The sequence below is a fragment of the Girardinichthys multiradiatus genome, chromosome 7 (genome assembly GCF_021462225.1).
Source record: "Girardinichthys multiradiatus isolate DD_20200921_A chromosome 7, DD_fGirMul_XY1, whole genome shotgun sequence".
In the NCBI taxonomy this organism is placed as follows: domain Eukaryota; kingdom Metazoa; phylum Chordata; class Actinopteri; order Cyprinodontiformes; family Goodeidae; genus Girardinichthys; species Girardinichthys multiradiatus.
Genome location: NC_061800.1, coordinates 10,441,900 through 10,457,437, shown reverse-complemented (window position 1 = coordinate 10,457,437; position 15,538 = coordinate 10,441,900). Strand labels below are relative to the sequence as shown.

The 15,538-nt window shown below is 39.9% G+C and overlaps 1 protein-coding gene across 16 annotated transcripts in view; it reads right to left on the bottom strand.

Annotated features, from left to right (window-relative positions):
• Positions 1–15,538, bottom strand: part of LOC124871207 (serine/threonine-protein kinase Nek5-like) — a 41,641-nt gene that overhangs the window by 3,620 nt on the left and 22,483 nt on the right. For 11 of the 16 annotated variants that reach the window (XM_047370312.1, XM_047370306.1, XM_047370315.1 and 8 more), the window contains 6 exons: positions 7,261–7,335; positions 2,882–2,953; positions 2,465–2,557; positions 2,209–2,383; positions 1,983–2,090; positions 1,808–1,901 (listed from right to left, as the gene is read on the bottom strand). In XM_047370312.1, coding sequence (XP_047226268.1) covers positions 1,808–1,901; positions 1,983–2,090; positions 2,209–2,383; positions 2,465–2,557; positions 2,882–2,953; positions 7,261–7,335 — 617 coding nt within the window. The remainder of the gene's footprint in view (positions 1–1,807; positions 1,902–1,982; positions 2,091–2,208; positions 2,384–2,464; positions 2,558–2,881; positions 2,954–7,260; positions 7,336–15,538) is intronic. The other 5 variants (XM_047370308.1, XM_047370309.1, XM_047370314.1 and 2 more) reach the window with 5 other exon arrangements.

The window sequence follows — 15,538 nt, the reverse complement described above, 5'->3', positions numbered from 1 at the left end:
CCTGACTGCTGTCCAGAAGGCCACTATTGACACCCTCAAGCAAGAGGGTAAGACACAGAAAGAAATTTCTGAACGAATAGGCTGTTCCCAGAGTGCTGTATCAAGGCACCTCAGTGGGAAGTCAGTGGGAAGGAAAAAGTGTGGCAGAAAACGCTGCACAACGAGAAGAGGTGACCGGACCCTGAGGAAGATTGTGGAGAAGGGCCGATTCCAGACCTCGGGGAACCTGCGGAAGCAGTGGACTGAGTCTGGAGTAGAAACATCCAGAGCCACCGTGCACAGGCGTGTGCAGGAAATGGGCTACAGGTGCCGCATTCCCCAGACCTGGGCTACAGAGAAGCAGCACTGGACTGTTGCTCAGTGGTCCAAAGTACTTTTTTCGGATGAAAGCAAATTCTGCATGTCATCCGGAAATCAAGGTGCCAGAGTCTGGAGGAAGACTGGGGAGAAGGAAATGCCAAAATGCCAGAAGTCTAGTGTCAAGTACCCACAGTCAGTGATGGTCTGGGGTGCCGTGTCAGCTGCTGGTGTTGGTCCACTGTGTTTTATCAAGGGCAGGGTCAATGCAGCTAGCTATCAGGAGATTTTGGAGCACTTCATGCTTCCATCTGCTGAAAAGCTTTATGGAGATGAAGATTTCATTTTTCAGCACGACCTGGCACCTGCTCACAGTGCCAAAACCACTGGTAAATGGTTTACTGACCATGGTATCACTGTGCTCAATTGGCCTGCCAACTCTCCTGACCTGAACCCCATAGAGAATCTGTGGGATATTGTGAAGAGAACGTTGAGAGACTCAAGACCCAACACTCTGGATGAGCTAAAGGCCGCTATCGAAGCATCCTGGGCCTCCATAAGACCTCAGCAGTACCACAGGCTGATTGCCTCCATGCCACGCCGCATTGAAGCAGTCATTTCTGCAAAAGGATTCCCGACCAAGTATTGAGTGCATAACTGTACATGATTATTTGAAGGTTGACATTTTTTGTATTAAAAACACTTTTCTTTTATTGGTTGGATGAAATATGCTAATTTTGTGAGATAGGAATTTTGGGTTTTCATGAGCTGTATGCCAAAATAATCCGTATTAAGACAATAAAAGACCTGAAATATTTCAGTTAGTGTGCAATGAATCTAAAATATATGAATGTTAAATTTTCATCATGACATTATGGAAAATAATGAACTTTATCACAATATGCTAATATTTTGAGAAGGACCTGTAGTATGCACAGAATATGGCAAAGACTGCACTGCTTCATGAAAATCCCTTTCACTCTGGAGTTACCTTCTTAAAAGAGCCTTTAGAGTGCTTTCCATCGATTATTCTAGCTAAAAGCTATCATGTTCAGACCATGCTTGCTCCCAATCACCCTGTTGGAACATTAAAATCTGGAAGCATTCTCTCTTATCTGTAGGCTTATTTGCATATATAGACTTGTTTAGCAATTTTCTTTTGTTTCCAAGAACAAATTTATTTTATTTTCTTGAAGTTTTCTTCAGGTAGAGTATGTTTAAAAAATTAAATATGATAGGTTACAAAACAATGAAAGATTTAGGTCAGTTATGTCTTTCGGTTCTTTGAATACACAGAACATCTAAAACATTTTTCCAATATTGATGTCACCATGATTTTTGCCAGGCAATAGATCAATGAACCAATTCTCTGCTGAATTTAAGTTGTTTAGATATAAATTCCAAAAATAACGCTAACACTTTAGAAATCAAATCATAGAACATGCTTTACCTTTTTAAAAAGCAGTTTAAAAGGTTTAGAATGACGTAAACAGACAAAGTGTGAACTCACGTGTCATCATCGTCAGACCTTGGTTCCAGACGCTCTTCATCCATCTCCACATCCGAGTCCTCTTTTTCCTCCTCATCTTCCACAGTCCCTAGATCTGGGAGGACAAACACTTCAGTGTTTTACTTTGAATAAATCTCTTATTTCCAGTTTCTTGCATTTTCCAGTTTTGCCTGACCTGTGCTGACTGGGTCCAGAGTTGATGATGTGAGTTCAGCCTGATCCAGAGCGTTCAGCAGGGAGTTAGGAGGAACACTGGTCCACCGTCTGCGACCTGCTGAGAAGGCTGGAACATGTTCAGGACGACGTCCACTGACAGCAACATGGGTTCTCAACACGAACAACTAAAAAACGAGGAGCCATAAAAAATAAGCAAGATATTTCAGTTTGTCTGTGTACTGCACCTTCTTCAGGATCAGCTACTGTGTTATAAACAGAGTTGATGTCCATGTTGGCGAGGGCATCCAGCAGAGTCTGAGGGGTCCTTTGGCTCCAACCTTTTCTCTCCTTTGACCAGTCTTTGAGCTTTAACTCCTCCCCTTCCCGGAAGCTTAGAGTACGATTGAGAGGGTCCACTTCCTGTTTGGTGGGTCGGAGTCAGAAAAGAAAAAATAAGGCATGTAGCAAATATGATCTTATTTTGATTGTTCCATCTTCTACCTGCTCCTCTTCAATTTCCCTCTCCTCTTTCTGCTCCTCTGTGGTGTCTTTTGTCTCTTCTTCATCCAACCGGATTTCAAACATGATTCCCTTCTACAAATGTTACAGGGATGTAAAAGTCCAAAAGATTTTAAAGGTGTTTGTCATGTTCAAACATTATCACTTCCTTATTTTCTCAAATATAACTGCCGAGTAATGAGAAATGTTCAGACTTCTGAAAACTCTTAAAATATTCCCTTAAAACACCAGCTGTGCTTTTAAGCGAGAAGCTAAAGATATTTATAATGTATATATATTTTTGCTGGTAAATCCTGGTAAATCTGATGTTGTGAAAATGTTGTGCTGATGTGTTTACATCTTGTTGAAACATTTGAATCCAAATCAAATCTAATTTAGGTTTGCCATGAAAAATCTCACCTTATCTTTGTGTTTCTTCTTCAAATCATCCTTGTTCTCATCTCTGATCTGTCTCAGAGCTGTTTCCACGTCCTGCAGCAGGAAGAAAAACACTGAGTGTAACCTGAGTGATTTATTGCCAAACATGTAGGACTGGACCAGGTCAAGCATTTGTTTTCTATGAATAGATATAATTTAAATCAAAACAGCAAAGCAGCTCACTTGAGAAACAAAGATACAACACACCCTATCACAGTGTAGCTTTGTGATGTGCTTTACTAGCACAGTAGCACCAGTAAAGGCACTGTTACATATAGCTTTTGTAAAGCTATGAATAACCCTTAAACATTTTTTTACATATGACATTACAGCCATAATTATTGGTGTGTTTTATTTGTATTTTATGGGCATAATTGTGAAGTCGGAGGAAAATAATACATGGTTTTTACACCTGAAAGGTGTATCCATTCTCTCCAGTTAGATAGACTACAGGCATGTCTTGAAGACATAAAAATTTGGGTGACTTCAGACAAGACAATAGTTGTTGTCTTTGGACCGGAGTCTTTAAAAAAGAAACTGCTTAGTCAATCATTTAACCTGGATGGCATTAAATTGACCTCCGGTAATAAAGTAAAAAACCTTGGTGTTATTTTTGACCAGGACATGTCATTTAAATCCCATATTAAACAGGTTTCTAGGATTTCCTTCTTTCACCTCCAGAACATTGCCAAAATTATAAATATCCTATCCAGGAGTGAAGCTGAAAAACTAGTCCATGCATTTGTTACTTCAAGGCTGAACTATTGTAATTCTCTACTATCAGGATGTCCACAAAATGCAGTTAAAAGCCTTCAGCTGATTCAAAATGCTGCTGCAAGAGTTCTGATGAAAATTAAAAAGAGAGATCATATTTCTCCTATTTTAGCTTCCCTTCATTGGCTCCCTGTTAAATCCAGAATAGAATTTGAAATTCTCCTCCTCACATATAAAGCCCTTAATGATTTAGCTCCATCATACATCAGAGATCTGATTGTTCCATATGTTCCTAACAGAGCACTTCATTCTCAGGCTGCAGGTTTACTGGTGGTTCCTAGAGTCTCTAGAAGTAGAATGGGAGGCAGATCTTTTAGTTATCAGGCTCCTCTCCTGTGGAACCATCTCCCAGTTTTGGTCCGTGAGGCAGACACCCTGTCTACTTTTAAGGCTAGGTTTAAAACGTTCCTTTTTGATAAAGCTTAGAGTTAGAGTGACTTAGGTTATCCTGAACTATCTCTGTAGTTATGCTGCTATAGGCTTAGGTTGCTGGAGGACATAATGACCACTTTCACTCTCTTCGCTACATTCTCATACTACTCTCCAATTTTGCATTATTTGCTGTTATTTCAGCTTTTAACTTTATGTTCTCTCTCTTTTCTCTTCCTAGAAGCTACACCTGGCCTGACTTTGTATCTTCCTGTGACACCTTTCTGGCAACTACTTAATGCTCACCTTCTACCCATGATACACTTGGCCCTGTCTTTCAGTGTTTAACCCTGTCTCTCTCCTACTGACTGAGCTTTTACTGTGATTAACTGTATGTGCTCTCTTTCATACTCTGACCTTGAAAACTTATTTCAGCTTTTAACTCCATGTTCTCTCTCTGTTTTTCTCTTTCTTGAAGCAACATCTGGCCTGACTCTGTGTCTACCTGTGACACCTTCCTGGAGGGGGACATCGGCCAAGCTGCTGCTGCCAACAACTTAATGCTCACCTTCTACAGATTATCCACATGGCCCTGTCTTATAGTGTTTAACCCCATCTCTCCTAGACCAAGCTATTGGCTGAGCTTCTACTGTGACTAACTGTATGTGCTCTCTTTCATACTCTAGACCTGAAAACTGTCTGAGAGTTCATCTGCTTAGCTGTTTTTCTCTCCTAGATGAAGCCACTAAAGGATCTATAACCATTAATGTTTCACTTTTCTTTTGTTCTGGAATTTCTTATCAAAGTGGAGAGAAGTTGACTCACAAGAAGAGAAAATCCGGACTTTGTCTTAATAAGTTTTATTCAAAGGCATTCAGCGTTTGAATGACTCTGTCACCAAGCAAGTCAGTTAAGCAGAGCCCCGATCAACATTTACACACAGTATTTATACCAGAACATGACCGTGTTATCTCAACTTCAAAGAGTCTGTGTTTTATGACCCAAACCCTTCTTGAGTTCAAAGGTGACAAGGTTATCTAGGAACAGACCTAACTGCCCTTCCTGACATCGTCCTAAAAGATGGGTCTTAACCATTAAACTTCTGATAATGACTTTTACAGCTTCTTCCTCGAACACAGATGTTCTGAGGAGTGAGATAAAAAAGGTCATACACTTTGGAATGCTTACTGCAAGAATTTCCATCACACTTTCCCATAGAAAGGACTCATGGATCAGTGCTTCTTTGTTCTCTTTGTGTCTCTGCTCTGTTCTCTCAAACCCCCAGTTGGTCGTGGCAGATGGCCGCTCACACTGAGCCTGGTTCTGCTGGAGGTTTCTTCCTGTTAAAAGGGAGTTTTTCCTCTCCACTGTCGCTACATGCATGCTCAGTATGAGGGAATGCTGCAAGTCACTGACTGGATGCAATCTGCTGGGTTTCCTTAGATAGAAAAACTTTTTAACCAATTTGAATAAATAACTGAATCTGACTGTATTGTTCTATAGTTAGGATTAATTGGAATGTATGTAACAGACATGAAATCTGTATGATTCGACTGAATTGACTTTGTAACATTTTTATGAGATGACGTGTTGTGAATTGGCGCTATATAAATAAAACTGAACTGAATTGAATTAAATTAAATTGCAATTACAGCTGCAGCTCTTTTCAGGTATAGTCTCCACCAACTTTGGATTTTTAGTCTGAAATTTTTACCCATCATTCTTTGCAAAAAAGATCAAGTTCAGTCAGATTGGAAGAAGAGAGTCAATAATCAAATTCTCAGCAGAATTGAGTTCTGGAACTTTTCTTCCAGAACTGGCCTGTATTTAGCCATCCATTTCTCATCAGCTTTGACAAGCATCCGTCTCCACAGCATGATGCTGCCAACACCATGTTTCATAGAAGAGGTAGTATATTCTGGGTGATGTGCAGTGCTAATTTTTACAACTAAAAGCTCAAATTCGGTCTTGTCTGATCAGTTTAACCTCTTACATGGCTTGTGGCTTTAACCTGTCCTTCTTCCCTGCAGCATGCACTGAAAGGAGCTCTGTGAGATGTTCAGATATTGTTTGTTGTTAAGATATTGTTTTATAACTTAACCCTGCTTTAAACCTCTCACCAACCTACTCCCTGACCTGTCTGCTGCATTAATTGGTCTTAATAATGTCTGTCCCCTAATGTTCTCTAAACCTTTGAGGCCTTCACAGAACAGCTGGTTTTATACTGACATTAAATCTCTATTTGCCAATAAAAGCTAATGGGTTGCAGTGAATACTATTCAGGGCCATCAGAGTAAATAGGGCTAAATAAAAATTGATGTAACACTTTTGAGATTTTTATTTGCAATATAAAATTTTAAACCATGTAAAATTTTCCTTTCATTTCACTGTAATGCACTGTTTCATGTTGGTTCATCAAAAACATCTCAAAACATGAACTGATGTTTATGATTGTAATGCGGCGAAATGTGAAAACATTCAAAGGGTGTGAATACTTGTGCAAAGCACTCTAAATGTAGTCATAAGGATTATTATTTTGTTCAGTTCTACAAAATCATCCATAAAGGTGTGCTCTGCAATGTGATGGAACCAAACATGTCTTAGTTTTTAGGGGTGGATAAAAACTGAGTCTGTATTCTTTTAATCCACTTTTCATTCATCTCAGATGTTTGTTTGTGTTTAGACATTAAGCAGGGATCACCCAAAATGCAATAAGACAAGTATATTTAAAAACAATAATATTCCACTTTTCATTCTCACTTCAACAAAAACAGAATGTTAAAATGATTTACACACTTCTTAATAAACACTTGAAAAGCCTGTATTGGTATCACAGCAATCAAATGCTACTTATAATCACTGATAAGCTTTTTGCATGTCTCCACTGCTATTTTTGACCAGCAGCGTTCCTCTTTGAGCTCCAAGTCTTTGAGGTTGGAAGGCCCGCTGACCATCACCCTAATCTTAAATTCAACCTCAGATTCAAGTCAGGACTCTGGCTGAATTAATCTACCAACGGTCTGTAGTCCCTTGAACTGTCCTCGGTCTCTATGTTAGATGAGACTTATGCATTTTATTATAAACTGATTATTTAATCCTGTAAGTGTATTGTTATTATTTATAAAATGAAAATCTCTGTGCATCTAAAGGCTGAGCAAATACTGAAGTTTGGCTGATATTGATAGTTAACAAGACAGACTGATGTTGCTTATTCTTACCTGAGCCGGTGTTTCTGAGGAGGGTTCCAGGTCTCGTGCTTTTTCCACTACAAAGGTTCCTTGTTTATCTTGTGGCTGAGAAGTATATGAACATGTATGAAGATGCTGGTACTTTTTCTGTTACAGATATTGGGTTATGTGTTTTTGGAGCTTTGGGATACATATTAGACGCATCACACTCAGCCGTCGTATTAAACATGCAGCTAAACCCAAACTGAAAACGAGAGAACGTTTTATCTTCGCCGTGTGGTTTACATGCTCAGCAGATGCTGTATGAAAGAACTGAGTGTTAGACGCCTGAAAAAGCACGTCTGCACAGATCATACAGTATCTCACAACAGTGGGTACACCCCTGACATTTCTGTAAATTAGATCTTTTCATCGGCCCACACTAAAGATATGACACTTTGATACAATGTTAAGTAATCAGTGAACAGCTTGCATAAAAATATAAATTTGCTGCCTCCTTAAAATAACTTAACACACAACTATTATTATCTAAACGGCTGGCAGCAATATTGAGTACACCCCTAATTGAAAATCTCCATTTTGTGCCCAAAGTGTCAATATTTTGTGTGGCCTCCATTATTTTCCAGCACTGCATTAACTCTCTTGGGCTTGGAGTTCCCTAGAGCTTCACAGGTTGCCACATTAATCCTCCTCCATGAAGACATCATGCAGCTGGTGGATGTTAGAGACCTTGTACTCCTCCACCCTTCGTTTGAGGTTTAGGTCTGGAGACACGCTTGGCCAATCCAGCACCTTAACCCTCAGTTTCTTTGGCAAGGCAGAGGTTGTCTTAGAGGTGAGTTTTGGTTGGTTATCATGTTGGAATACTGACCTACGGCCCAGTTTCCAAAGGGAGGGGATCATGCTCTGCATCAGTTTGTCTAAGTACATGTTGGCATTCATTGGTCTTTAAGGCGACTGTGGCGCAGTAGGAAGAGTAGTCGTCTTGCAATCGGAAGGTTGTGGGTTTGATTCCAGCTTCCTCCTGCTGTATGTCGATGTGCCCCCAAGTTGCTTATCGGTATATGAATGTGTGAGCGATAGTGAGTGCGATTGGGTGATTGTGGCTCTAGTGTAAAGTGCTTTGAGCAGTCTGTATGACTGGAAAGGCACTATATAAGTTCAGTCCATTTACCAGTTAATGAACTGTAGCTCCCCACCACCCCAAACCATGACAATCCCACCCCCATGTTTGACAGTGGGCAAGACACACTTGTCTTTGTACTCCTGAACTGGTTGGTGCCAAAGACACTTGTCAACATCTGAACTAAATAGGTATATATTGGTCTCATCAGACTATGCAATTCAATTCAGTTTATTTATATAGCGCCAATTCACAACACATGTTGTCTCAAGGCACTTCACAAAAGTCAGGTAGACATTCCAATTAATCCTAACCATTGAACAGTGCAGTCAGATTAAGTTATTTATTCAAATTGGATAAAAAGTTTTTCTATCTATGGAAACCCAGCAGATTGCATCCAGTCAGTGACTTGCAGCATTCCCTCCTCCTGGATGAGCATGTAGAGACAGTGGACAGTCCCTGGCGTTGACTTTGCAGCAATCCCTCATACTGAGCATGCATATAGCGACAGTGGAGAGGAAAAACTCCCTTTTAACAGGAAGAAACCTCCAGCAGAACCAGGCTCAGTGTGAGCGGCCATCTGCCACGACCGACTGGGGGTTTGAGAGAACAGAGCAGAGACACAAAGAGAACAAAGAAGCACTGATCCAGGAGTACTTTCTATGGGAAGGAAAAGTAAATGTTAGTGGATGTAGCTCCTTTAGTCGTTTCATCTAGAGACAGAGCATTAAGTTGTTGCCAGCAGAAGCTTGGACAATGCCCCTCTCCAGAAAGGTGTCACAGGTAGACACAGAGTCAGGCCAGGTGTAGCTTCTAGGAAGAGAAAAGAGAGAGAACATTAAGTTAAAAACTGAAATAACAGCAAATAATGCAAAATTGGAGAGTAGTGTGAGAATGTAGCGAAGAGAGTGAAAAGAGAGCCCACTGATGGTCATTGTTATACTAAAAACCACAAGGATTGGGATACCTCTCTCTGTCAGACTGATTATAACCATTGGAAAAGAGAAGGGTCATACAGGTAGCAGAAATGGAGAAATGTGTTTGCACCTCAACCATAACTGAGCCGGTTTAGGCTAAACCTGACTTCCCCTTACTCCATCCAACAGTGAGGGAAGAAGGCAGAGGTAAAAAATAAGGAAGATAGCCTAACCCACTCTAACTATAAGCTTTATCAAAAAGGAAAGTTTTAAGCCTAGCCTTAAAAGTAGACAGGATGTCTGCCTCACGGACTAAAACTGGGAGCTGGTTCCACAGGAGAGGAGCCTGATAACTAAAGGATCTACCTCCCATTCTACTTCTAGAGACTCTAGGAACCACCAGTAAACCTGCAGTCTGAGAATGAAGTGCTCTGTTAGGAACATATGGAACAATCAGATCTCTGATGTATGAGGGAGCTAGATCATTAAGGGTTTTATATGTGAGGAGGATCATTTTAAATTATATTCTAAATTTAACAGGGAGCCAATGAAGGGAAGCTAAAATAGGAGAAATATGATCTCTCTTTTTAATTTTCATCAGAACTCTTGCTGCAACATTTTGAATCAGCTGAAGGCTTTTAACTGCATTTTGTGGACATCCTGATAGTAAAGAATTACGATAGTCCAGCCTTGAAGTAACAAATGCATGGACTAGTTTTTCAGCGTCACTCCTGGATAGGATATTTCTAATTTTGGCAATGTTCCGGAGGTGAAAGAAGGAAACCCTAGAAACCTGTTTAATATGGGATTTAAATGACATGTCCTGGTCAAAAATAACACCAAGGTTTTTTACTTTATTACCGGAGGTCAATTTAATGCCATCCAGGTTAAGTGATTGACTAAGCAGTTTCTTTTTTAAAGACACCGGTCCAAAGACAACAACTATTGTCTTGTCTGAATTTAGAAGCAAACAATTTAAAGTCATCCAGGTTTTTATGTCTTCAAGACATGCTTGTAGTCTACCTAACTGGTTGGCCTCATCAGGATTTATGGATAAGTAAAGCTGAGTGTCATCAGCGTAACAGTGAAAATGTATCCTATGCTGCCTGATAATTTTACCTATTGGAAGCATATATATAGTAAAGAGAATTGGCCCAAGTACTGAACCATGTGGTTCTCCATAATTAACCCTGGAGTATAAAGATGATTTATCATTTACATGAACAAACTGGAATCTGTCAGACAAATAAGATTTAAACCAGCCTAGCACTGTTCCCCTGATCCCTACGGCATATTCCAGCTTTTCTAAGAGAATATTGTGATTGACTGTATCAAATGCAGCACTGAGATCGAACAGAACCAGTACAGACACAAGTCCAATATCTGAGGCCATAAGAATATAATTAGTGACTTTCAGCAGAGCTGTTTCAGTGCTATGATGAGCTCTGAAACCTGACTGAAACTCTTCAAAAAGGTCATTGCTGTGTAAATGCTCACACCTTTGATTAGCAACTATTTTCTCAAGAATTTTAGATAAAAATGGAAGATTGGATATAGGTCTGTAATTTTTCAAGTCATCTCGATCAAGCGAAGGTTTCTTAAGTAAAGGTTTAATTACAGCTAACTTAAAAGCCTGTGGTACATATCCATTTACTAAAGATAGATTAATCATATCTAAAATGGGGCTGGTAATCAGAGGGAACACTTCCATAAATAATTTGGTTGGGATTGGGTCTAACATACAAGTTGAAGGTTTAGATGAGGCTATATTTAACACTATATTTAGGCTATCACTTTCAGTGTCAACATGAATGTTAAAATCCCCCACTATAATAACCTTATCTGTATTTAACACTAAACCAGATAAAAGGTCTGAAAACTGATCTAAAAATTGAGAGTAAGGGCCTGGTGGACGGTACAAAACAACAAACAGAAGTGGTTTTAGTGCTTTGCAATTTGGATGAGGAAAACTAAGGATTAAATATTCAAAAGTGTTGTAGCTATTGATTGGTCTGGGACAAATCAATAAATTGGACTGAAAGATGGTTGCTACTCCTGCTCCTCGCCCAGTATTTCAAGGAATGTGAAAATTTAAATAATTAGTAGGAGTTGACTCATTTATAGTAACACAATCCTCTTGCTGCAGCCAGGTTTCTGTGAGGCAAAATAAATCAATCAGATTGTCACAAATCAGGTCACTAACTAGCAATGTCTTTGAAGAGAGAGATCTTATGTTCAGTAAGCCACATTTAATTGTTTTCTTTTTCGTCTGAGTTGTGTTTATTTTTATTAGATTTTCCTGATTTCCTCGTTTTAGATTATTTTTTAATCTATTCAATTTTGGCTGTGGACGAGACACTGTCTTAATAGGGTAATGGCTGGGTAGCAGTACAGAAGCTGCAGAGAGGAGTGTTAAACTACAGGACAAGTTTCCAGTAATCCATGTCCTCAGTCTGCTGGTCGTCAGCAAACTGTTTCCAGGGTTTCTTGTATATCATCTTTAGAAGAGGCTTCCTTCTGTGTGCAAATTCAAGCTGGACACTGACTACTTTACATTGTATCAAAGTGTCATATCTTCAGTGTGGTCCCATGAAAATATATATAATAAAATATTTACAAAAATGTGAGGGGTGTACTTACTTTGTGAGACACTGCTGATACAAGTGTAGAGCATTAGTTACCTTATCTGGATCTGTTCTGTCATCTGAAAAACCTTTCAAATATTCAAAACTTCTATGCTTAAAAATGCATAGCATATTATTATGCTTATTATTGGGGTCTGCAATGCAATGCATGCAGGCACCTATTGTTATTCACCTCTAAACTGGACTCTTTATTTATTTATTTATTTTTCTTCCGTCTCCGTTAATGCGGCCCGAACCGCAGCGCGCACCCCCACAATATATATATCAAAACGTCCGGCTCGGTCCGAGAGGTTGTTGGCGTTTCGAGTTACCATGGCGACGTAATTAACGAAAAACCACCCCCCAAAATCCCCATAGGAATGAATGGAGTCAGGGGAAGAAGGAATCCTCAAAATTCACTGTTTTTGAGGCTCTGCTGTATTGCCATACTTTCACCTAGAAACACTGTTTAACTTTCAGTTTGTAGAGAAATCCGCCGGCTTTTCAGAAGTGAAAACGGTTTGTTAATAACTGCTACGGTTTCTCTACAATTACACTCCAAGCGACACAAAGTTTGCGAGAAAATCCCACTCCTACAGTGGAGATGGCAATTAACTAGTGTAGAAAGCAGGGGTTTTTTTCAGGAAAAATGATTTTTAACTCGCCGTCACGGCCACAAATTTCGCTCTAAAGTCACCATTTTTGGTCAGTTTGTAGGGCCGGGCCTCTGCTTTCACACAATATCTTTAAAATTGTTCTAGGTCTCACGGTTTTCTGTCAAACCCCCCTCAATCGCCAAGAGTCAGTAGAATTCTGTAGGCTTTCTCCCATGTATTTTCTGAGTTTGACCAGTAATCCATGAGTGACACCATTTCTTTCCATCCTCCTATTTTATATTGTGAATGACGTAGAGCTATGAAAATCTCCATGATTGGGGACGAGGGATAGCTGTCGCCCACAGTTTAAAAATTATTCAAATACCATGTACGGTTTCCGAGATATTAGACTTTGTTCGGGAGCATGTTCAGGCATTTTCGTCTTTTTCTCCATTTTTCCTCTCTTTTCACTTAGTGTTGTGCCTTTATTATTATATTTTCAACAAAAACGTGTTAATATTCTCGTTCCCCTGTCCGTTCTGAGAAAAACGGTCCAAGAATGACTTTGATAGTTGTTGTGGAATTTTCTTATCAAAGTGGGTAGAAGTTGACTCATAACAAGAGAAAATCCGGACTTTGTCTTATAAGTTTTATTCAAAGGCATTCAGCGTTTGAAGACCCTGACACTGAGGTTAGTCAGTGAAACAGAGCCCCGATCAACATTTACACACAGTATTTATACCAGAACATGACAGTGTTATCTCAACTGCAAAGAGTTTTAGAAATATGGCCCCTAGACCCTCCCCGGGTCAGAGTTAACAAAGTTATTTATGAGGGCACCCATCTACCTTCCCTTGAAATATACACTTCAGGAAGTGTTAACCATAAAACTCTCCAGCATTTGAATTTAGAGTCCATCTGCTCTAAATAACAGAACACTAATAAAACACAGAGGTCAGAGGAGAGAGGTGAAGGGAATATCAGAGCACTTTAAAAGAATTTTCCATTACATAGTCAACACGGTTTCCGAGTTATGGCCAGTTGTTCGGGAGCATGCGCCTCCATGTTATAAAGCCTAGACCAGGGCAGACACAGAGAGAGGTGCTGCGTGAGTGAGAAACAGCAGGTGTCAAGTTACACTGACGCTCTTTGCTGATTGGCTGATTCATTCCTCACTGTTCTATTTATAGCTCTGTGTATCTCCTACTGTATATGTCTGGATGGGATTCTGTCTTTCTTTCTGCCTCTCTGTGTCTCACACTGGAACACACACCCACACACACCCACACACACACACACACACCCACACACACCCACACACCCACACACATACACAGACCCACCCAGACAAACATCCATGGATTACTATCTTTGTGAGGAATTCCCTTTATTGTCTTCATGTCTATGGCTTAAACATGACCCTACCACTAACTCTTTTCCAGCTTGACACACACACACACCCACCCACCCACACACCCACAGACAAGCACACACACACACTTTCATTGACTTCCATTGACTTCCATTCATTTCTATGGCTTAAACATGACCCCACCCCTAACCCTTTGACCATCTTCATAGGAGGCAACTACATGGCGGCCATTTTGTGCATGTACTGCTGTTTCAACACCCAGACAACTGTGACTAAAGGGCAATTTCTTTCATCAGCCTTGCATGCTTACTAATGATTACCTCTGTGTATCTCCTACTGTATATGTCTGGATGTGATTCTGTCTTTCTTTCTGCCTTTCTGTGTCTCACACTCGGACACACACATCCATGGATTACTATCTTTCTGAGGACTTTGCATTGACTTCCATTGATTTTCATTCATTTCTATGGCTTAAACCCGACCTGACCCCTAACCCTTTCACCATCTTCATAGGAGGCAACTACATGGCGGCCATTTTGTGTGGCCTACTTAAACAGCATGTACTGCTGTTCCAACACCCAGACAACAGTGATTAACCCTAAAGGGCAATTTCTTTCATCACCCTTCCATGGTTACTAATGATTTTTGAAAGCTGATAATAGCATAGACAATGATTTTAGAATAGCACATGGGTTCTATATAATTAATGGAAGTAACCCAGACCTGAAAGCAGAGCCACGCTGGATTTTCAAAATAAGACAAAACATGCTCTACCACAGCAACAGAACACAGCTGCCACTGAACTTAAGTTTCCTCTGACAAAAAGTGGCTCTGAGCATGACCTTAGGCCAGAAGCTGCCATGACTGATCACATTCAAGCCAGCCATAACTGACAACTACACTGGGCTTTCAAAATAAGACCTACCAATACTATACAAAATAAAAGCCTTCATATTTCCACAGCTGAGCATGGCAGATTTGGCCTTTATATGACTGGTTTAACACCAGCACTTTTATAAATGGGACTACATTGGCCTTTTAAAATTAATCTACAAATAAAACCCTCAATGTTCCATAGCTACTGTAGACATTTTAACCTAAAAAACTGTATATTAGAAGGGGGTGAAGGTTCCATTTGACTAAGATTAAACCAACATTTATTGGTAACCAAACTGGAATTTCAAAATAAGGCCTACACATACTCTACAAAAGAAAAGCCTTTTTATTTCACACTGAACATCATTGCATGCAGTCACTGTCAGTGTACCAGCTTCTACTTAAAATTTTAGTCTGGATAAAAGCCCTGTCTCTAACACAGACACAGCGACACACTATGAGATCCACTCTCACAGAGACAGAGCAGTTGAGAGGAACCCATTGACCTCTAATCCACACAACAGAGACTTAAAAAAAAATCTAAATTAATATGAGTGTCACCAACATTTTATTTCCGTTTGGGATCAATAAAGTATTTTTGAATTGGAACGGAATTTGAATTGAATAAACAGACCAGGAGAACCAGTAGAGAGAAAGATCCAGTTGGATGGTTTGTTTAGGTGAACTCTGTGTTAGCTTTACAATTAGCTGCATCACATTCACACACATTCATATGCAGCTGACTTTTGGTCTCCAAAAGATGAATCTAATAGGCAGAATGGATTTTATTAGGGGCCTGT